The sequence below is a fragment of the Acanthochromis polyacanthus genome, chromosome 10 (genome assembly GCF_021347895.1).
Source record: "Acanthochromis polyacanthus isolate Apoly-LR-REF ecotype Palm Island chromosome 10, KAUST_Apoly_ChrSc, whole genome shotgun sequence".
Classification (NCBI taxonomy): domain Eukaryota; kingdom Metazoa; phylum Chordata; class Actinopteri; family Pomacentridae; genus Acanthochromis; species Acanthochromis polyacanthus.
The window spans coordinates 31371301-31394211 of NC_067122.1; the positions used below are offsets into that span (position 1 = coordinate 31371301).

At 42.3% G+C, this 22911-nt stretch overlaps 2 protein-coding genes across 51 annotated transcripts; both read left to right on the forward strand.

Annotated features, from left to right (window-relative positions):
- The first annotated feature begins 8642 nt into the window (after positions 1–8642).
- On the forward strand, positions 8643–11983 carry LOC127535655 (uncharacterized). 50 transcript variants are annotated; one of them, XM_051954165.1, is made up of 6 exons: positions 8643–8827; positions 9898–11349; positions 11470–11493; positions 11590–11613; positions 11758–11781; positions 11830–11983. In XM_051954165.1, the coding sequence occupies exons 1-6, from the start codon at positions 8783–8785 to the stop codon at positions 11953–11955; spliced, it is 1695 nt and encodes a 564-aa protein (XP_051810125.1). In that variant the 5' UTR covers positions 8643–8782; the 3' UTR covers positions 11956–11983. The 50 variants fall into 50 exon arrangements, with proteins under 50 accessions (XP_051810125.1, XP_051810135.1, XP_051810090.1 ...); XM_051954175.1 differs by having other exon boundaries at positions 11854–11983; XM_051954130.1 differs by having other exon boundaries at positions 9898–11493; positions 11542–11613; positions 11734–11781.
- Positions 11984–13670: 1687 nt separating this feature from the next.
- Positions 13671–18690, forward strand: LOC110966811 (ETS-related transcription factor Elf-2-like). Its single transcript, XM_022216287.2, has 5 exons — positions 13671–13799; positions 14247–14330; positions 14660–14852; positions 15064–15318; positions 17461–18690. The coding sequence occupies exons 1-5, from the start codon at positions 13694–13696 to the stop codon at positions 18038–18040; spliced, it is 1218 nt and encodes a 405-aa protein (XP_022071979.2). The 5' UTR covers positions 13671–13693; the 3' UTR covers positions 18041–18690.
- The last annotated feature ends 4221 nt before the right edge of the window (positions 18691–22911 follow it).

Consider the following 22911-nt stretch of genomic DNA (forward strand, 5'->3'; position numbering starts at 1 on the left):
TGGTTCTCCCTACTGAACAACTTGTTTGATTGTTTGTCACCAAAATGGGTTCCGCCTAGTCAATGAGGTACTGTCTGGTTGTTGGTCTGCTCGAACTGTCCGGTCTCAGTAGATGAATCTCTTGCTTGACCAAAATGCATTAAACCAAATTTTGGAAGTGTTGTGCCCATGGCCCAGAGTAAGAGTGGAGAAGCTCCTCTTTCAGAGTCTGACATCACAGGACATTGCTCTTTGAAATACGGGAAAAACAGAGCAGGAAGTTGAAGCCTTTGGCAGAAGGATCCTCTGGGTGTAGAAGTGGTGGCAAAGGTCCACCAAAGGAGGATCCTTCAGAGACTCGCCTCGCTCAGGACATCCAGCTGGACAAACTGCAAGAACAAAGGATCTGATGAGAAAGGTCGATGGTAGAAGACACCGACTCCGTCAGAGGTTGAAAAATTTTGTAGATGATGTTTTTCAGAGCTCTGTACATCGTTATTTAACTGGAGCATCGAAAGCCTACAAGAGACAATGCACCCCGTGACTCGTCAAACTGCAGAAGGAGAAGAGACTGGCTTTCAGAAAGAAGTCCATAACTCTGACTCCTAAAGACTGGGAGAACTGGATCTTCTCTGATGAATGCCCTCTCTACTGATTTCTGACACCCAAACAACCGTATCTGTGCAGATGATGGTGAAAAAGTAGCATCTTCTGAGCAGTACATCCAGAGTCCGTAGTCTGGTTTAGGAGGCTATTTCTGCTTCAGGTCTCTGAGCTGCACATTGTTCCTCAGGGTTCCACAGTTAATGCACAATATTAGACCAACAACACTCTAGAAAAGGTTCTACTTCCAATTTTAGCCAGGAGGAAGAAATCAGGCCCTGTGACTGAATGGAAAATGTTTAACAGATGTTTGGAATTAGTATTTATGCAAGATGGTGGCCCTGCTCACACTGCCAGCATGACTCAGCAACAGTGTTCTTAGCTGACCTGACTTTAAGGAGGAATGGAAACCAAACACCTATGACCTCAACCCAACCGAGACCTGTTGGAGAATCCTGAACATCTTTACCATCCACCACCAGCCTCCATGAAACACCCTAACTGTAATGGGGGAAGATAGAACCTTCCACACTCAAGAACCTCGTACATTCCATGAAAGACTGAAAGCCACGATCAAAGTGAAAGGAGAAAATACTGGTTTCTGAATAAATTGATTATGTCGCATATTCAGTCTTTGGGCTTTGTTTTTCTGGGGAGAATGAACGTTTGGAACACAGTGTAAGATGTTAGAGATAATAAATTCTGGTCTTTTATGTTTCCTCATTATGTGGGGCAAAGATTTGAGGTGATTTTTTTGTTCATTGACTCCTGTTTCTTCTCAAAAGCCAGAAGTCCTGACAGTGGTAAGACAATAACCTCTGAAAGAAGCAATATGCACAAGTAAAAGTTGATTTTATTAGCAATAAAACACAGCCTTGCTCAGTAGCAGATTCTGGCTGCTGCCCTGTCTGCCTGAAAACTTTAACTTGATGAGTTGGCAAATCTGTTCATTTCTGAAGGGTTATTTTGAAATGACTCCTGAGTGATGGGTTTCATCGACATGAGCAGTTTATTATTTAACATGAACTATTTCAGTGCATTTCTTTTCTCCTCTCTCACAGTTTAAAGAGTGGTAGCACAGTGATAGAAGAAGATGTCCCCAGTCAGGATTTAGCACCATTAAAGTCCATATCAGAAAAGAGGCTATCGAATTTTATTTTATTTCTTTGTTTTTTTTTTAATGCTGTGTACGTGATTGTGAGCACTTAGAGTGAAAATGGAATATTTCCCCTTTCTGTGTTCACCATATGGTGTTTTTTATACGCTTACAGATGCATCATGAGCAGGTCAACACTGGCTGAGCATTTCCACCCTGAAAATGCACCTATGACAGTGTAAAAACACAGACTGAAGCATCCAGGGTTTCATACGTAACAACCTTCAGGAACCTGCATGGTGGAGCTTTCTGTATCATTCTTCTTCTTTGGATTTAGGTTCTGGTTTCATCATACATAGCTTAATTACTCCAATATTGAATTTCCCTTCGAGGATGAATAAAGTTATGGTATTGTATTGTATTGTATTGTATTGTATTGTATTGTATTGTATTGCAGTTTGCCATTATGTCGCATAGAGCAGTTTTTGAAAAGAGCTGAATGTGAGCTGGTGTGCTCCAGGTGCAGAGTGTGAGATGTGGGTGGAGAGAGGAGGAGAATTCATGGATCTGCACATTTTCTATCGAAGCAACAGTGTCGAGTTACATCTAAGCTACCCGTTTCCCAGAAACACACCTTTGCTGTTACCGTGTACATACAGTTCATTAGGACTGTTAGACCTGATAAAAACTGCTGTAACAGAGCGTCTCCGGCTATAGCGGGGCGGTGGAGCTTTAAGAAGCACAACACTTGACCAGAACAGCTTTAACTCCACTCCTGGCTGACACACACACAGACAGCTGGATGTTTTAGTATGTCTGGAGTTTCATACATGTGCAGGAGATCCTATCTATGTGTTCCGTCCTAAATAACAACTATGTGTCCATGTCTGGAGTACACTATCCGTGTCCACAGGCAGGAGAGTCCATGTGACTTAAATGATGTCATCTCACAAGTTGGACTGCTCTGATGATGTCATCACACAGCCCAAAATGTGCATCCTTTTGCTGGTTATCCTGCAAATGTGTTAATTTGAATGCTCAGCTGCAGTAAGCATGTGCTGAACAGATGTGAGTATGAAACAGAGTCCTGCCAGCTGTCTCCAACTATACCAGCAGTCACTATCTGCCCTGTATGCATTCAGAGTGCAATCATGGCTGTAGCCAGAACAAAACTTTTGAGTGTATTTTTGACTTAAACAAGCAGTCTATTTTGTCCTCCATGTCTTACACTAAATCAAAGCAGGGTCGTTTAATGTCCAGTAAGAGACGAGCAAGCAAACCCGTTCTATGGCAAGCCGTTTTAACATTTAATGCCTAGAGTGCACTTTCCGGAACTAAGACTGTGGATATCCACAACTCCAGCATTGTTTTTTTTTTGTTTTCATATTTATTTATTACAAAGAATAACAACAGCAGTTATTAAAATGTACAAACATACAGACAACACAACAGCCAGGGGGGAAGGCTGCTAAATAAACACAGAAAATAAAGAGCACAAATGATAGGTCTTCATAGCTTTCTTATTATTAGAGTCACATATACTTTCCAAGTACTTTTCTGTTTCCTTTTGAAATCCAAAAAAACAGGGATTCGAATGGCTAAACTTGGCTTTGTGTATATGATATTTACCCAATATAATTATTAGATTTATGACATACAGTTCTTTTTGTTTTTTACTTCTAACATCATGAACACCAAAGAGCACATTGTCCCATTTTAAAAGAAAGTCTTTGTCAATTTTCAGAGTAATATAATGCAGTACCTCTTTCCAAAAGGTGGCAGTATAATGACAGTCCCAAAACAGGTGCATCAAAGTTTCAGGCTCACAACCACATAAGGAACAGTCCACACACACATTTCTCCCAACAACTCCAGCATTGTGGTTGTCTCACCGACTGTCGGAGTGACGTCATGACGCTCTCTGCTTTGACCCGCTGCTTCCGTCGTAGTGAAGAGGCGGCGCGCCGGAAAGCTACAGGATAGCCAGAAACGGGCAGGAATCAAAACACAACTTTGGGATCTGTGTCCGCCTTCACCCTCTGTATTTCAACACAGGGCGTCGATAGGTGTCTGGAAAGGGATTGCCGAGACACGGAGGACTTGCAAACATCTTTTTATACGAGTGAAGTAAACGATTTGGCCTTGTCAACTTGGCTAGCGTTAGCCGTCGTTGGGCCCAGCTAGCACTAGCCGTGGAGCTTACTTTTCGCTAGCAAAAGCAAAACAAGGTAGGGGGAAGAAACTCATTGCATCAATACAGCAGTATGCTCTGGTAGCTCACAACTCCTACTACAGGTATCACATTTGCTATAATACCCAGTCAGAGAAAGTGTAAGGTGTTCAATTTTAACATTAAAGACGATTTATTTGCTAGCTAGCGCTCAGCTAACTGTCTCGAGCTCAGTAAACCCTAATGCTAGCCATTGCTAAGTTTGTAGGTTGAGAGGAAATCATTTTCCACTGTGTTGTTTTGTTTTATTTTATAGCATAGAGTATGTGTCATGCACTACGTATACTGCAATACGAGCTAAGCTGACTAGAAGCTAAGTTGAGTTTTGTAGAGTAAATAGCAGATGCATGAGCTAACTAGTTAGCTGCAGAGTTTGAAGCTGCAGGGACATGAGCACATAGAGGTGGCAGCCCGCTCAGAAAGTAAACATTAGCTTGTGTGCTGAGGAAGATCAATGTCTGTGATCTCTTCAGTTCAACCAGCAGAGCCTGATTTAACAGACACCGCTTATGTTTTTATATTATTAATGGCATGGTGCGGGCATTTAGCCAGCTTTACGGGCTTTCTGTTTGCATCCCTGAGCAGCATGGAAGCAGGAAGCAGTTTATTTACAATGAACGATAAACTGTCAGGAGAAAAAATCGCCTCAACATATCAGTTTAGATATGCTAGCAGTGACATATTTATATCATACCAAACTATGAAACCACAACATCTAGAAGCACATGCAAGTGGATCTGATGAAAAGTTCATTATTGGTCACATTTTTGTTTCAGAGGTTTGTGATGTCACTACTCTGTTGGTGATTTTTGCAGCCTGTGTTCTTGTATGAATTACTGGTAGTTGTGATCAGTAACTTTCACTTTCTGTCGTTTTAGGGACAATTTTAGTGGAGTAAGGCCCGTTGTTGGACCGCATACAAACTCAAGTTAGCCTTTACCAGAGTTTTATTTATTTTATTGTAGTATGTGGTGATGTTATTTCCTTTCAGCGAAGATCACAACATTACTTTGACTAAGTCATGAGGACAGCAGATGCCTGTAGGGCTGTCACATGACCACTCCCTCTGCACAATTACAGATAAATACAAGCAAAGTTAACACTTAAAAATAAACCAGATCGGATTAGATGTGTAGATGTTTAACCTCTGAGATGTTAGTGCTGCCTCCTCTGCCCTAACCCCCTGTGTGCTCTTATTTTGGTAGGAATGAGTGATGACCTCTGTGGTGGTGTCAGACGGTGGAGGGAACATAGTGGAGTATGTGACGGTAGTGGAGGAGCCCCAGCAGGTAAGGCTGTGTGTCACACTGCTGCTCTTAGGATAGTCAGAAAGTGACCTGATGGTTGCACAGCTGGCAGGAGGAGAACAGATGCTGTGAATTCAGCTCTGTGAGGTGATGTTTACAGCAGTAGTACAAGGCCTGCAGAACACATGAATGTGCTTACTGATAATGTGCAAAAGTTCTTCAATTGTGTAATCATTGTTGGGGCAAAATTAAGTCGCTTCTGGGCTGTATACATATATATATATTTAAAATCACCAGTTTTCAAAGGACTGGGTTATTAGCCTGGTGATATAGTTCTTCTGTTCTGTGTTTTCCGTAAGGGATGCACTGCTGTGTTAATTTTAGCATCTGATCTTTATTTACACTAAGCTTGAGTCTTTTGATGAACATGTGTGTCCATTTAAACTAAATTAGTTTTAGTCAACATTTTTTCAATTTTCGTCTAGTTTTACTCAAAACAAACTGAAAACATTTCAGGATATTGTTCATCAGTGACGTTTCAGTTTGAAGTTTGTTTTACGTCAGCTTGTCTTTGTGTACGGTTGCCATGGTTACATGTGTTCATCTCTGGTGAAGTTAATGAAAAAGGCTCAGTGCCAGCATCCCTCTGCTCTGCAGTGATAAACACACAGACTCTCCTCAGCAAATCCTTCTACATTTTAATTTCCAAACTCTGAAGTGCTCCATCTCATCAGCATTAGCACAACTGCTAGCTCTTTCCAAAGCAGAGCAGCAGCATATTATGAAGACGATTGTCTAACCTGTTCACTGACATCTTATTTACTGTCTGTGTTCAGCTTGAGAAGAGACGCTAAATGGCTGGAAAATAATAATACAGTTGTTTAAAATTATTTCTTTAGAGAACATCTGAAGATGATTTAGATGAAATGTCTGCATAAACCCTGGAAACGGACTTTTTCCCAGCTTCATGAAAGCTATCTGACTGAAAGAAGTCTTGGTGTTACACCCACATCATGTGTGTTACATTAGCAGGGCAGCATTAGCTTACTGTGTTGTAAATGTCAGCTGCTGCCTGCATGTTCATAGTTTGACTGGGCTCCTGCTTGTTGTTGCAGCTTCTAAATGAGTTTAATTCATCAGCTCCTGTCTTTGAAGGACTGCCAGCTAACTTTAGGGCCCAACACGTTAGGTTCCTGATGCAAAGTGCTTCTTAATGAGCAGCAGAGGAGATGAATCTACTGAACAGATTCCACACATGCTGCCGCTCACTGAAAAACACTTTTTGTCAATTTGTGATTAGTCCATTTGTGCATTCGCCATATTTTTGTTTACGCTTTTATTTGCTGACAAAAGAAGTAAAATCTAATTGTTCTAATTTTTGTCCTGAAAAATTGCTTGAAGTAGTTTTACTTTGTTGTGAAAAATAGAATGTCAACAAATCATTTTTGTCATTGATTTTTGAAGGAAATGAATGCTGATACACAGAATTTACTGTTATAGTTTTGGCTTCAGAGCCTCTTTGGAGTCATGCTTTAGTACAATTTTGGTACAGTACCTTTACATCTTATGTATAAAATGTTTTTTTTTTTCCACTTATCTTGGAGTGAACTTTAAACAAAACTATGTCTCGTTGGCCATTATTCCTCCTGGCACTCATCAGCTGCCGCCCTGTCAATAAGACAAATAATAATTCTATGGATGTGATTAAAGCGTCAGTGTGAACATCGACACTCTTCTGTAGCTCTGAAAGTCTGCTGATGAATGCAGCTGTCAGAGCAGTCGATTCCTGAACAGGTGCTGCTGAACTACCTCAACGGTGTGCCTAAATGTGTTATTTCCTATCTACGTCTATGAAAATCATTAGTTATTGCTTTAGCAGGGAGAGCTTCTTGCTTACTTGCTTTCCAGTCTGTTGTACAAATGGACACTTTCAGGCGATGTCCTCATAAATAACTTGAAATGTTTGGATGGTTTCCACATCGCATCACTTCAGCTGAAACTACGGTAGCAGTAGACACCGTACATGATGCTAGTGTGGCTAATCTAACATGCATGCTGCAGCTGAGCCATGGACAGGAGAAAGCCACTGCTGTACAATTTTCATTCTGGGAGTGTATGTAGACAAATGGACTTTTTCCTCAGTTAGTTCTCATACTGTCCATGAAAGTGGTAAATACTGATATTTGCCCATGGCACACTACCGTTCAAATATTTAATTCAGTTCATTCAATTTTATTTATATAGCACCAATTGCAGTCAACTTTTCTCAAGACGCTTTACAGAACCCATATGCCTGACCCCCAGAGCAAGCCCAAAGGCACCAGTGGTAAGAAAAACATCCTTTAACAGGGAAATAAACCTTGAGCAGAACCCAGCTCTTTATGTGGGGGAACCATCTGCTGCTGGAAGGAGGATAGAGAGGGACAGAAGAGGTAGAGAAGTTTTGGGGTCATCCAGACAATTCCACGTTTTCCTTGTAAACTCCCACTTTTATCCATGTGCTAACATAACTACAAGGGTTTTCTAACCATCAATGAGCCTTTCAGCACCATTAGCTACCACAATGTAGCATTAGAACACAGGAAATGTTTCTCTGTACCCCTATGGAGATATTCCATTAAGAATCAGCCGTTTACAGATAGAATACTCATTTACCACATTAACTGTTTAATGGTAGTGTATTTCCACATATTTGCAGAAAACACAACACCTCTCTGTAGTGACATTAATTATTTAAAACCTTCCATCGACTGATATGTGCCAATATCCCTACTTTAGTTTTTTTATTTGTTTAGGGTTGAGCATCAGCTAATGAATATTGTAACTGTGGATTATTCTGCTGCTCATCTTTTCAATAAATTGCTGTAGAGGGAGAGGTGTGATGATGAGGTAGAGGTAACAGAAAACTGACAGAGCCTGTGAAGAAGAAAACATACAACCACATGACCAAAGTATGTAGCAGTGGAAGCACCAGTGCTATCAGTGCTACAGTGAGTTAAGGAAAATGGTTATTGACCAGGTTTAATACAGACCAAAAGAAAATGGGTAGACTTTGAAGGTGAAGTGAGGCTTTAATGTGAGGGTAAGTTTTTCACTTGTGCTTTGTGTAGTAGGTGATTTAAAGGAATCTTTGTGGAGGTGTGAGGCAGAAGAGTCGATGAAAATACTGGCCACACTGCCAACAAAATATAAAAAAGTCTTTCTAACATAGTCAAGTGGAAGCTGGAAGGGTGAGGAGATGTCCTCAGTGCTGCCAGGAGAGATGAAGAACAGAACTTTGGGACACTCATATCACATTTCAAGGAGTTTCTTTTTTCAGTTTGTCGTTTCTATTAGTAATGACATATAATGAGTTACTAAAAATACAAAAATTGTCATTTTCTCCCGTCTCTCCAAACTGTGGCCACTGTGAGCAGCAGCCTGCTGAAGAGGAAGAGGAGGAAGAAGTGATCCAGCAGGAGGTGGAGGCCGTGATCGTGGAGGAAGATGTAGAGGAAGAGGAAGGGGTGGTGCTGCAGGAGGAGGGCTGTCCTGCTGTGATCGTGGAGGAGGTGCCGAGTGCCCAGGTGGAGGAGTGCTACTCTGCCCAGGTCCTGGTCTACGACGATGAGACGTATCTGATGCAGGATGTGGCTGAGGAGCAGGAGGTGGTCACAGAGGTGGCTGAAACCGGTGAGTCCTGGCTGTTAAACCAACCTCAGAAATAATTAGTGGATGGATTTATGAGTACTTTGGTTATTTTGTTGAAGTGGAATGGTGGGATTCTTCCTTTTTCATTTTAACCTAATGGCTAAAAAGATGTAATGAGGAACCACAATAACTACCATTAGTTGCTTGTGTGTTCTCTTTCATGCATCTGATTGTTTGGAGTCATTACAGAAAGTCTCTACTGCAAACTTGTGCTCACTCTCACTCCCAGCTTGGAGCTTTGCACATGGACTACGGAGAGAGTTTGACAGAGCCAGGCTTTCTATATGCAGGCTCTGATCATAGCAGACATAATGGGTTAGATGAGCGTTACTTTTAACCCACAAATTAGAAAGGGTTAGTAATGTTTGTTTTCACCTTGCTGACATGTTTTGACTTGAGCCATGTCAACAAAATGAGCATAATTAGTGTAGAAATAATGAGGATCACTGGGGTTATCTCCTTTGTCTATCAGCCAGAGCTTTCCCCTTCAGGTGCCCTCCATCAAACAGGGCCTTTAACGCTTCATTTCACTCTTCTTCTGCACAAAATAACCAATGACATGTCACCTACTTCATCCAAGAGGTTTAGTGTATTGATTTACCACTCAGTGGGTGCTTTCTGATGTGACAGCTGTGCATTAGTGGTCTAAAAGTTTAACCATCATGAATTTATACGTGATGCTGAAGAAGTGCATTCACTCTGACACTGTCCTCTGACTGAGTTTTTCCTCTTTTGACTCTGAAATCGGCAAAGATCACAGAGAAGTACTGTATGACTGAGCTGCTGCTGTTGATGCAGAGCGCCCTCTGCTGGCAGGAGCAGTATCAGACTGTTTAAGCCCAATTACAGGAAACAGGAAGGGAGGAACAGACTGCCTCTACAGACCTCATACGAGGAAGTAAACATTTGAAACTAGTTGAGGTTACAGATGTGCTCCATGCAGCCTTTTGTCAGCACAGATAGGATCTCTGTTCTTGTTTCTGGTTGTTTCTGCTCAGTGAACATGTGTCGTTTGCAGAGCTCTACCTGCTGACAGCTTTTTGTCTTCTCAGTGGAGATGTCGGGTCACGACATGGTGTGTTTTGACAAAACGTTTGAAGCAGCCGAGGCTCTTCTTCACATGGAGTCTCCTGGAGGACTGCACAGTGAACGCAACACAGGTAAACACACTGACTACACAACAGGTAAACACACTGACTACACAACAGGTAAACACACTGACTACACAACAGGTAAACACACTGACTGTACAACAGGTAAACACACTGACTACACAACAGGTAAACACACTGACTACACAACAGGTAAACACACTGACTACACAACAGGTAAACACACTGACTACACAACAGGTAAACACACTGACTACACAACAGGTAAACACACTGACTGTACAACAGGTAAACACACTGACTACACAACAGGTGAACACACTGACTGAACAACAGGTAAACACACTGACTACACAACAGGTAAACACACTGACTACACAACAGGTAAACACACTGACTACACAACAGGTAAACACACTGACTACACAACAGGTAAACACACTGACTGTACAACAGGTAAACACACTGACTACACAACAGGTGAACACACTGACTGAACAACAGGTGAACACACTGACTGTACAACAGGTAAACACACTGACTACACAACAGGTAAACACACTGACTGTACAACAGGTAAACACACTGACTACACAACAGGTGAACACACTGACTGAACAACAGGTAAACACACTGACTACACAACAGGTAAACACACTGACTGTACAACAGGTAAACACACTGACTACACAACAGGTAAACACACTGACTACACAACAGGTAAACACACTGACTACACAACAGGTAAACACACTGACTACACAACAGGTAAACACACTGACTACACAACAGGTAAACACACTGACTACACAACAGGTAAACACACTGACTACACAACAGGTAAACACACTGACTGTACAACAGGTAAACACACTGACTACACAACAGGTAAACACACTGACTACACAACAGGTAAACACACTGACTACACAACAGGTGAACACACTGACTACACAACAGGTAAACACACTGACTGTACAACAGGTAAACACACTGACTACACAACAGGTGAACACACTGACTACACAACAGGTAAACACACTGACTACACAACAGGTGAACACACTGACTACACAACAGGTAAACACACTGACTACACAACAGGTAAACACACTGACTACACAACAGGTGAACACACTGACTACACAACAGGTAAACACACTGACTACACAACAGGTAAACACACTGACTACACAACAGGTGAACACACTGACTACACAACAGGTGAACACACTGACTACACAACAGGTAAACACACTGACTACACAACAGGTGAACACACTGACTACACAACAGGTGAACACACTGACTGTACAACAGGTGAACACACTGACTACACAACAGGTAAACACACTGACTGTACAACAGGTAAACACACTGACTGAACAACAGGTGAACACACTGACTACACAACAGGTGAACACACTGACTACACAACAGGTGAACACACTGACTACACAACAGGTAAACACACTGACTACACAACAGGTAAACACACTGACTGTACAACAGGTAAACACACTGACTGAACAACAGGTGAACACACTGACTACACAACAGGTGAACACACTGACTACACAACAGGTAAACACACTGACTGTACAACAGGTAAACACACTGACTGTACAACAGGTAAACACACTGACTGAACAACAGGTGAACACACTGACTACACAACAGGTGAACACACTGACTACACAACAGGTGAACACACTGACTACACAACAGGTAAACACACTGACTACACAACAGGTAAACACACTGACTACACAACAGGTGAACACACTGACTACACAACAGGTAAACACACTGACTGAACAACAGGTAAACACACTGACTACACAACAGGTGAACACACTGACTACACAACAGGTAAACACACTGACTACACAACAGGTAAACACACTGACTGAACAACAGGTAAACACACTGACTACACAACAGGTGAACACACTGACTACACAACAGGTAAACACACTGACTGCCCCATACAGGTGAACAGAGCTCCTTCAGCAGACACAGGAATCTAGGAGTCGCTCTGAGTGTCTGTTTTTCTTGCTAGCCGGTCGTATCGGTTGGAGATGTGTCGCTGCTTCATCCTTTCTTAATGGATCATCTGCCTATCATAGAAAAACATGCACTGTAAACACTGTACCATTAACTGTGAAACCTACACAACAGCTCAGTGACAGTCATACAGCAGCGGCTCATCCATGACAGGAGAGTGATCCAGGAGTCAGCTCTGATTATCTGCAGTCTGAGTGGTAGTACTGGACGGGTTGGTCGTAACCTGCAGGTCAGTAGGGTACCATTAATAGAACATGTCACAGCTGTGGGCATGTTGGGTCACCTTTCCAACGGAGCTGCAAGTCGCAGCTCTCAGTAACTTGCAGAAACATGGCATGTTGTTTGCTAGGCTGTGATTGGTCCATGATGGTGATGTCATGTTCTGTCAGACATGCACACACATCAGCTTCCTTCTCGGCCCTGGCTGTCGGTAAGCCAACAAGAAAAGCACTCAGAGAAGGCCGTACTCCACCAGGCTGCTCAGAATGGGAACATTATCGTATGATTTCTGTCTGTGTTCTGTTTTGGAGTCATGTTATGGACGCAAAGACAGACGAACGTACGCTGATCATCACATAGCTCAGACACACAGGCGTGTGTTCTGCGTGTGTCTGTCTGCGGATACTGAATCATGTGACCTAAACATGCAGTGGAATTGATGAGACTGAGATGAGAATTTAATCAGCTGTTCCCTGTATGGTTTTGGACCGATAAGTCCTCAGCGGTGGGTTTGTAGTAGGATCTGTTCGCTTGTTGTCATGGTTACAGTGGATCCAGCCTATCAGCTGCATCACTGCCAACATCTAATCAGGTGGTCCTTGTGTCATTCCTGACCTTCCCTGAAAATGTCATCTAAATCTGTACATAAATGTCTCATAACTCCACGGTGTTCCTCGGTGGAGTAACAGAAATGTGTTTGGTGTGAACTGTTCTACCTGTTCTGCTCTCTGCTGCTACACTTCTGCTGAAATGAAGATCATGGAGCCTTAAATGGCCCCGTTTGCTTTGTCTTTTGGAAAAGGCCCAAATATATTTAATCCTCAGAGGTTACACATGTATTTAGTCATGACTTTATTACACAGTTTTTAAACAACAGGGAGTGAAGAAAGATCACAGAATGAAAAGGGAATTGTACAACCAGTTCTGATGAAGACGTCCTGCAGTGGGGGTTGTGGTTCTGAGTTCTTTGACAGGACAGGAAGATGTCTTGGTCTGTGCATTCATTTCCTGTGAGCCCCTCTTTGTTTGTCTGCTAACGGAATAAAGAACAGATTCTGAATCAAACCACAACACCAAGGAATACAGTGGTCCCTCCACAAAGTAGCGACCTTATGTTTATTTTATTGTTTCTATTGTAGGGCTTTATAAACCCTTCCCACACTCTTGTAAAAGCTCTTAAACACTTTCTACACTCTTAAACCTCCTTCATTGTAACAACCCTGTACAGTTCTGTATGAACCAGTGAATGTGCTACAACTTAAACGATGAAGATGAATGAACAGTCCAGCACTCCTTTGTAACAGTGACTCCGTATTTTTCAGGATCACAGTAAAGCAGCGTTATTGCAGAGCCCAAACTCAGAGTCCTTGTGAAATTCTCCCCTCATGGTCCAGCCTACAAAGGTAAAGGTGGTGATGCTGTGTTTTGTCTGACTGCAGCAGAAGATGTGATGATGGAGACGGTGGTGGAGGTGTCCACAGAGTGTGGACCCATAGAGGAGGAGTCCTTTCCCATCCCTCCTGATTGTGAACCTGCAGCTAAGAAGAAGAGAGGAGGTAATGTCGTCACAGCACATGATGGTGCTTTATTTTGCTCAGGTTCGTCAGTGCTCGTATGCTGTCGCTCACGTTTTCCATAAAACACAGTTTGTAGCTCTAAACATTCTGAAAGCAGTGCTAGTCCTGACCTCAGGGTATCACAGCTTTCAGAGCGTGGTCTGAACGTTTTAAAGTCGCTCTTCAGTGCAGTATCTGAAGTAAATATCCTTAAAACTTTGTTACGATGCCTTTCGTTTTCAAACTGCATCAAAGTGTTCCAGTACAACAAAGATACCATCCACATTTAGACATAATGCACACTGATCAGTTGGTGTGGCTGAGTTTGTGACTGGAAGCTCCCACAGGGATGTCTGAACAACTCAGCTGTGGTTTGTCTGTTTATCAGAATGATTTTGATCTGTTTGTGTGTCTTTGTGTGTCGATTCGTGTGTGTGGTGAGTGTAGGTGGACGTAAACCCAAGACACACCAGCCTGCTTCCAACGGCTCCTTCGATCTGGGGATCAAGAAGAGGCCGAGGGAGGGGAAGGGTTTGTAGCCGCTATCTACCTGCTGCAGTTCTCAGCTGTGCTAGAAGGTCTCAGCATGAGCAGGATGTTCAGACCAGTGGAGAACACTATGCATCATCTTTCTGCTCATGTGCTAACAGTGGAACCACATTTCAATCTGCCTCAGATGCTTTTTAAAGCTTGGTGCTTTTGGCAAACTAACTGTAAGAGATGCGTGTGAAGCTAACAGTTTGCTGCTGTGGGGAGCTCACACTTATTGTTCTCTTTGCCCCCATCAGCACATCTCCATGAAGATAACGATGCTTTCCACAGCTTTAGCATTTAATGCTGTTGTGTATTGTGTCTTTCAGGCAACACCACCTATTTGTGGGAGTTCCTGCTGGAGCTGTTGCAGGATAAAAACACCTGTCCCAGGTACATTAAGTGGATGCAGAGAGAAAAGGGCATCTTCAAACTGGTGGACTCCAAGGCTGTGTCCAAACTGTGGGGCAAACACAAGAACAAGCCTGACATGAACTACGAGACCATGGGCCGAGCCCTGAGGTTAGCCTGTCCTCTCCAGCTGGTTCTGTTTGCAGCTTTTCCACCGCAGGATTATGCAGTAAAGTGCAAATTATAGAACGATTCACAGTTAGCAATATGAGGGAAAAGTAAAAAATATCAGGTCAAACGTCAAAGTTCTTAAAGTGAAAATATGAGATTAAAATTCAAAAATCTTTCCTGATGACCCAGCGTTGACGTTGTTTCTGTGTAGGTATTACTACCAGCGCGGCATCCTGGCCAAAGTGGAGGGTCAGCGGTTGGCCTACCAGTTCAAAGACATGCCCAAAAACATCCGCGTGATCGATGACGATGAGGAGGGCGAGGAAGTGGAGGACAGCGAGGGCCTGGTGTCCAGCCAGCACCTGGTTCACCAGCAGGGGGCCCCAGGCCTCACCACCAACTCCCCCACTGCCACCCAGCCACAGCAGACCTACGTCACCGTCATCCCCGGCAACGCCGCCACCAGGTCTGACTTCATACATCCTAAACAATGAGCTTGCTGTGTCCCTCATCCAGGCTTAATAACCTGTAGTTCTGTTCTGAAACAGAGTTTATAAAACAAGCCTGGCTGAGAGCTGAACGTACTGTTCCTGTTGCTAACAATAATAATAATAATAATAATAATAATAATACATCGAATTTACACACGTGGACAAAATTGTTGGTACCCCTCAGTTAAAGAAGGAAAAACCCACAATTCTCACTGAAATCACTTGAAACTCACAAAAGTAACAATAAATAAAAATTTATTGAAAATTAAATAATCAAAAACAGCCATTACTTTTGAATTGTTGATTAACATAATTATTTAAAAAAACAAACTAATGAAACAGGCCTGGACAAAAATGATGGTACCTCTATAAAAGATTGAAAACTATTTGACCAGAGTGACATGATTAACTCAGGTGTGTCATTTAATTGACATCACAGGTGTTTCCAAACTCATAATCAGTCAGTCTGCCTATTTAAAGGGAGACAAGTAGTCACCCTGCTGTTTGGTGAAAAGGTGTGTACCACACTGAACATGGACAACAGAAAGCGAAGGAGAGAATTGTCCCAGGACATCCGAAAAAAATTATAGACAAACATCTTAAAGGTAAAGGCTATAAGACCATCTCTAAACAGCTTGAAGTTCCTGTGACAACAGTGGCTCATATTATTCAGAAGTTCAAGACCCACGGGACAGTAGCCAACCTCCCTGGACGTGGCCGCAAGAGGAAAATTGATGACAAATTGAAGAGACGGATCGTTGGAATTGTATCCAAAGAGCCCAGAGCAACCTCCAAAGAAATTAAAGGTGAACTCCAAGGCCAAGGTACATCAGTGTCAGATCGCACCATTCGTCGTTGTTTGAGCCAAAGTGGACTTCATGGGAGACGACCAAGGAGGACACCACTGCTGAAAAAAACTCATAAAAATGCGAGACTGGAATTTGCAAAAATGCATGTTGACAAGCCACAAAGCTTCTGGGAGAATGTCCTTTGGACAGATGAGACCAAACTGGAGCTTTTTGGTAAGGCACATCAACTCTATGTTCATAGACTCAAAAAGCAAGCATACGAAGAAAAGAACACTGTCCCTACGGTGAAACATGGAGGAGGCTCAGTAATGTTTTGGGGCTGCTTTGCTGCATCTGGCACAGGGTGTCTTGAAAGTGTGCAAGGTACGATGAAATCTGAAGACTATCAAGGCATTCTGGAGAGAAATGTGCTGCCTAGTGTCAGAAAGCTTGGTCTCAGTCGCAGGTCATGGGTCTTCCAACAGGACAACGATCCAAAACACACAGCCAAAAACACCCAAGAATGGCTGAGAGAAAAGCGTTGGACTATTCTAAAGTGGCCTTCTATGAGCCCAGATCTGAATCCCATTGAACATATGTGGAAGGAGCTGAAACATGCCATTTGGAGAAGACACCCATCAAACCTGAGACAACTGGAGCTGTTTGCTCATGAGGAGTGGGCCAAAATACCTGTTGACAGCTGCAGAACGCTCATTGACAAATACAGAAATCGTTTAATTGCAGTGATTGCCTCAAAAGGTTGTGCAACAAAATATTAAGTTATGGGTACCATCATTTTTGTCCAGCCCTATTTCATTAGTTTGTTTTTTTTAATAATTATGTTAATCAACAATTCAAAAGTAATGGCTGATTTTGATTATTTAATTTTCAATAAATTTTTATTTATTGTTACTTTTGTGAGTTTCAAGTGATTTCAGTGAGAATTGTGGGTTTTTCCTTCTTTAACTGAGGGGTACCAACAATTTTGTCCACGTGTGTATATGGCGCTTTTTTGGTCACTCAAAGACGCTTTACCAGACAGGCTCCCAGAATAACTTTTTATAATGGTAGCATTACTGTAGGGGTTGGTTGACTTTTTTCAGGGCCATTCAATAGGAATAAAAGAGACCAGTAACTGATATTTCAAACTACATATATATATATATATATATATATATATATATGATGGAAACTGCTGTATTAGAGTTCGCATTAGCCCTGAAAGTCATAGCTGTATGAACTAATGGTGTAAGCAGGATAACAGTCCTACAGGTAGCTCACTGATGACCTACAGCACGTCCAGCGTTGTTCTTGTGTTTTCTGCTCCAGGTCAATCCGAGCCATGCCAGTGGTCATGACCAACTCTCTGGGTCAGGTGACGTTAAACTCCTCCCCCATCCTCACCACCACGGCAGGCGTCCCAGTAACGGTAGCAAACACGCCTGGCAGCGCTCCCCCCAAACTGGTGATCCAGGCTCTGCCCACTGTGCTGCCTGCCGGCTCCAAAGCAGGAGAGAAGATCACCATCATCACCATCCCAGCCAACCAGCTGGCCACGCTCATGCAGGCCAACCCATCAGGCCAGGTCACACAGCTCATCCAGGCTAAACCTGTCGCTACACAGCTAGCACAGGCCGCCGTTAAACCGCCGTCTGCTGCCCCCACCGTGCAGCTAGCGGCAGGCCGGTCAGCACCGCAGCTCATCCTGGCCAAACCAGCGGTGGTGGCCCAGCCGCTGCCTCAGCTCTCTGTCCAGGTGAGCCAGCCACATCCTGCCCCTCCTAAAACCCCCACCCAGCCCCAGAAGCCCTCCAGCAGCCAGCCTGATGCAGCACAATCAGGGGCAGCAGCAGATGCCCCGCCCCCTTCAAGTCCACCAGCAGCTTCAGCAGAAACCCCGTCGTCCTGAGAGCCCTGCCCTGGGCCGGGGCATTAGCCCTGAAAGACATGGGGGGCATGAGGGGCAGGAAGTGACTGTGGACACTGCTGAGGAAGTGCAGGAAATGGGCCATGCCCCCCCCCCCCCCCCCATGTCAGAGCAGAGCTGACTCCTGATTGGCTCAGACTGTCAGCCTGATGCTGTGTGCTCTGACTGTGGAGCTGCTGAAGGCCCACAGAGGATCAGAGGGACTGCTGTCCACACACACACATGCACACACACAGACACACTGATCCCTCAGAAGGCTGCCTTAGATTGTAAATGAAAAAGTCCTTTTGTAATCAAACCTAACATAAAAAAGCCTGACAGGACTTTGTTGTAAACAGAAATGTAAAAAGCATTTTTTGATACTCAGCGGGTATGTACCAGTACAGATGTAGTTTAAATTCCTTTTTGTTTCAGTCTGCAGACTTCTGTTTCTCCACAGCGCTGTCACATTCTCCAACTCTTCTCTTTTTTTACTGTTCCTAAAAAGGGAGTGAAAAGAAATCTGCGTCCAGGTAAAACAACTACATGGTGTGCTCCACATTTGAAGTATAATATGCTATTTTTTCTTGTACTATCAGTGTATTGAAGTAGATTTTACTGAAACGTGTATTATAAAAAATGACAAATGTGAATTAGAATTGTCTGAACTCGTTTCATTCGGCCGTCTGAACAACAACAAACACGTTTTGTACTTTGTGGGAGAAATGCAGGCGTTGTATGAACAGGAGGTGAGCGGTGGACCTCAGAGCCGCCATGCTGCTGCTGCTTGAACTCATCATCCACAGCTGTGCAACAAGTTCTGTAGAAAAAGCCTTTAATTGGCTCATTGGCAGACTTGAATGATTTGAAGAGTTGAGACTACACCACGCCTACTGTTCCGTATGGAAACCTTCAGCACTAACAGCATGCAGCTCTGAATGCGCTGCATGCTGCACACAGCAGTCCCTCCAGGAATTTGTGATGTTGCGATTGCGCAAATTCACGCAAAATCAACCAATCTCCGCGAATTTTGCGCAGCTTTGCAATTTTGTCCAATCACCACAACTTTCCCGCAATTTTGGCCCGCCTCCCGTGAGTTCCACCAATCATAGCAGCTCCCAGCACAAACCTAACGCACGTACGTCACTGAATTCACTTCCTGTTTCTGGTTTGAAGATGCAGACATGTGAGATACTAATGTCTCTCATTTACCAACAAAAATTACTGCTGAAGACCGTGATAAACAATTAATTCACTGATGTTCTTCACCAAAGCGGAGCTATACTGTTTAACACCCGTGCAATACTGTGGTGGAATACAAAAAAAAAATAAATTGTCGATTGATACACTCTTTTTTTTTTTTTTTTTTTTTTAACACGAAACATATTAGAACGGCTGAAATGATCAGACCACAGACCAGACAAATCACCATGATGGAAGCTGTTTCATCCAGATCTGTTAGAGCACTGAAAGAATGAAGGTAAATTAGATTAATTATTCCACCAAAGAACACGGCAGAGTTATGTGACGATCAGCGTGTGTGAATCCTTCCTCTGTGACCAACATCACTCAGAAACAGACTCAGGGATTTAAATGAAGTTTTCAAGGTCGGTCAGAAATGACACAAGGACCAAATGATTAGACTTCAGCAGCGATACGCAGGCCTTAAGTTTTCCGGCGCATGGAAGTGTACCATTTAAAAAAATTCATCCATCTCCGTCCTGAAGGCTCCAAGCATGTGCGTCATTGTGCATTCAGTTGCTCCGTTTTAATCAATCAAACTCCAAATCCTACATTAAAAAATATATACCTTCTGTCCAGGCATGCGACTTTCTGATAGAACTTTTATCCAATTACAGTTTTCTAACTGCGAGTGCGCATCGACTGCTGGGCCACGATATGCTGCCCCCTCTTGGTTCGGCATCGTCAGTGCTGCTGAGCCACTGATAAGAAATAACAGTATCCCACAAACAAAATCCAAACTTGCAATATTCGTTGGTGTTTTTTGTAATTATATTTAAAGCTAATTACTGGAAACACATTGATTTATATTGCATATTATTTATTTTATTTCTGCTTGGACTGTATACCCATTCCACGTGTCCCATCCCTGTGGCTGCCTGGTCTCTCCAGAGCGCACGGAGCTCCAATCTGTGAGTGGTGCGGTGAAGAATCGAGCAGCTGATCACTGGTCAATAGCGTTGGAGCTCGTGTTTAGCCCAAAGACGCAGATACTAAAGTTTGCTCAGACTTTGTGTGACAGAGGAGAGAGGATGTGTCTCTGCTGATTAACAAAGAGAGCAGCCGCTGCCGATCCCTGAGCCGCGGTGTGTTGACTCGCCCCATTGGCGTAAGTGCGTCAGTGGCGATGCGCGTGCACGCCCCACAGTCCCCATGGTTTCACCACAAAATAAAAACAAACGGGCTTAGGTACTGAATTTAAAAAAGTAACAAAAACAGAAGTTGATTTTGTTTGATTTCTTAATCTTTAAACATTTTCCATGTGTTTTACAACGACAAAAGGAAAAAACGAAACAGCTATTTAGTTTGCTGGATTTTATTTTGAAAGGAAAAAAAATCAAAGATCAAGCCATATGGATTTGTCCCATTATTCTACTCAGAACATCTGTTTAGTTAAATATGCACAAACTGAATGTAGCTTAGGTGATATGAACCTTTTTTATTTGAGGACATATAGGATGTTTGTAATAATGAGTTAAATAGCTCTCAGCAGATTTTCTGACCTTATGCATCCGAATGATGTCTAGCCACAAACAAAAACTCTCCAATCTAAAGCAAATATTATTAGTAAGAACAGAACAAACGTATGGGTTGTGTGAAATGAATAAAGGATAGGTAGTTAAATAAGAATGTTCTTAGGCTGCTTTCACCGTTTTTTCTTCCCAAAATATAGATAAAAATAGAAACATTTAAATTGAAAGCCAACTGAACAAATTATACAGTGAATACATTTTTTCCCCTTACCAAAAACAAACAAAATGTGTGTCAGTTCAAGTTGAAAATCAAATGATTTAAACTAATCACAGATTATTGAGGTGTATCAAATGAGCAGTTACTAACATTTATGTGTGGTTATGTGCTACAGAGGGCTTCTTAATCACATCTTTGTGAGAAATGGGCTGACTCCAGAGGAAAAGGCCAGAGTAGAAGTTCTTCAGCATGAGCAGTCCATTGCCGCCAGGACCCAGATAAACCAGATCAGGAAGGCCCGGATTTCTTTGCTAGTTAGAGTTTGAGAGAGTCAGCATCATGATCAACTTATTCAGAGGAATCTTATATTGTGAGGCAATAACTAAAATTGCATTAAAGAGTTAATACTAGTACTTTTATTACCTGCTTAAATACAAAGTTGGTAAAGCAAGTGACATGACAGTTTATTCTCTTGTAGTGTTCCAGAGAATATTAAACAAGTTCATTCTGTTTTCTGTGTTTTACAGTTTATTTCAACAAACAACATTTTGAACATGTTAAGAAGAAAATGTTCAGAAAATTCACAAACAAAGCAAAAAAGAAAAAAGAAATGACTTTTTCAAACAGTATTCTCCAAGCACTTAATATTCTCTTGAGACTGACACTTGAGATAATGTTGTCAGTATAAATTGTGCCTTATGAAGGAAAGCAGCAGAGTTTTGTAGCAGTTTTGTTGTGGTTGGTGTTGTTTTGAGTTCTTACTGAAGAGATAAAAATTATTAAGTTATTAATAATACATGTACTTGGTTTTCATGATTTTTCCCCTTTATACTAAAATAAATCTTTGCAATTATAGTGATGTGGTATTGAAACATCAACACAAAAAAAATCTGACTTGGGGCACTTTCTAAAATGCGTTAAGTTTTGGACAAGTAAGGTTTTACATTTGAGCAACAATAAAATAGTGGGATCATAATGGGCATTATTTCCACCAGATGACCTCATATTTGCTCAGAATTAATAGAATCTCATATATATTGTGTTTTAGTGAGTTTTAAAACACATTTAAATACGTTTATTGACACTATAAATTGGATCTTAGAAGTTCAGGCTCAGGATTTTTTTCTCACTTTAAGCCCTGGATACGGCTTAAAGTTTGTATCCACCGATTTGTTAAGGATTCATAGCGGCACGGCGTCTGATAGCAGGACGGTAACCATGGCAACAAGTGAATGCTACCTCAGCGGCCTGCTGACGATCACATGATTGTGATCCTACAACAAATCTACCACTGTGGACGTATCGGAAATGACACAAGGAACAACTGATTAAATTGTGTGGGTGTTTCTGAGTCAATTCCTGTCTCCCGCTGCATATTTAGGTCACGTCATATTAAACCAGTGTCTGGCTGCTGCTAATGTCCCACCATGGTGTGTCAGCTTTTGTATAAACGGGTTGGAACGTTAAATAATTAATTTCAGAATAAATATTGTCAATTACAGTGTTGAAACATGTTCTACAAGCTGGAAAAATGCAGCTTTTTAGCAGTTGTCACTGTCTCCTGCAATTTCATCACAACAAATAAGCTTAAAACATCGCAACTTTTATCGCAATTTTTTTAGAAAAGCTGCCGCAAATTCAGACATTTTTGGCCGCAACAATCACGAAAAACGCCCGCGAAATCCTGGAGGGACTGACACAGGAGGGCTAAAACGATTCCTCAAGTTAGTCGAGTCACTGGATTCCTAAAACAATCGATAGCTGCAGCCCTAGCACACAGTGCCTATGAAAATATTTACCCTTCTTGGGAGTTTTCTCCTTTTATTACTTTTTGCCATTTAATCAGTTGATGTAATTTGACTTTTGAATTTACCTTTTTTCATGTCAAAGTGAACTTGACAGATTTCTCCAGAGCTAAATATAAAATGTAAAATAAGTGGTTG

Bases quoted from the DNA above. Each gene is read 5' to 3' on its own strand.
- LOC127535655 (XM_051954124.1), top strand. From the start codon at position 8,783: ATGTGGCTGAGGAGCAGGAGGTGGTCACAGAGGTGGCTGAAACCG. The intron at 11,494-11,541 runs GTGAACACACTG...ACTACACAACAG, and splicing joins ACACACTGACTGAACAACAG to GTAAACACACTGACTGTACA. The intron at 11,614-11,733 runs GTGAACACACTG...ACTACACAACAG, and splicing joins ACACACTGACTGAACAACAG to GTGAACACACTGACTACACA.
- LOC110966811 (XM_022216287.2), top strand. From the start codon at position 13,694: ATGATGGAGACGGTGGTGGAGGTGTCCACAGAGTGTGGACCCATAGAG. The intron at 14,331-14,659 runs GTTTGTAGCCGC...TGTGTCTTTCAG, and splicing joins GAGGCCGAGGGAGGGGAAGG to GCAACACCACCTATTTGTGG. The intron at 15,319-17,460 runs GTCTGACTTCAT...TTTCTGCTCCAG, and splicing joins CCCGGCAACGCCGCCACCAG to GTCAATCCGAGCCATGCCAG.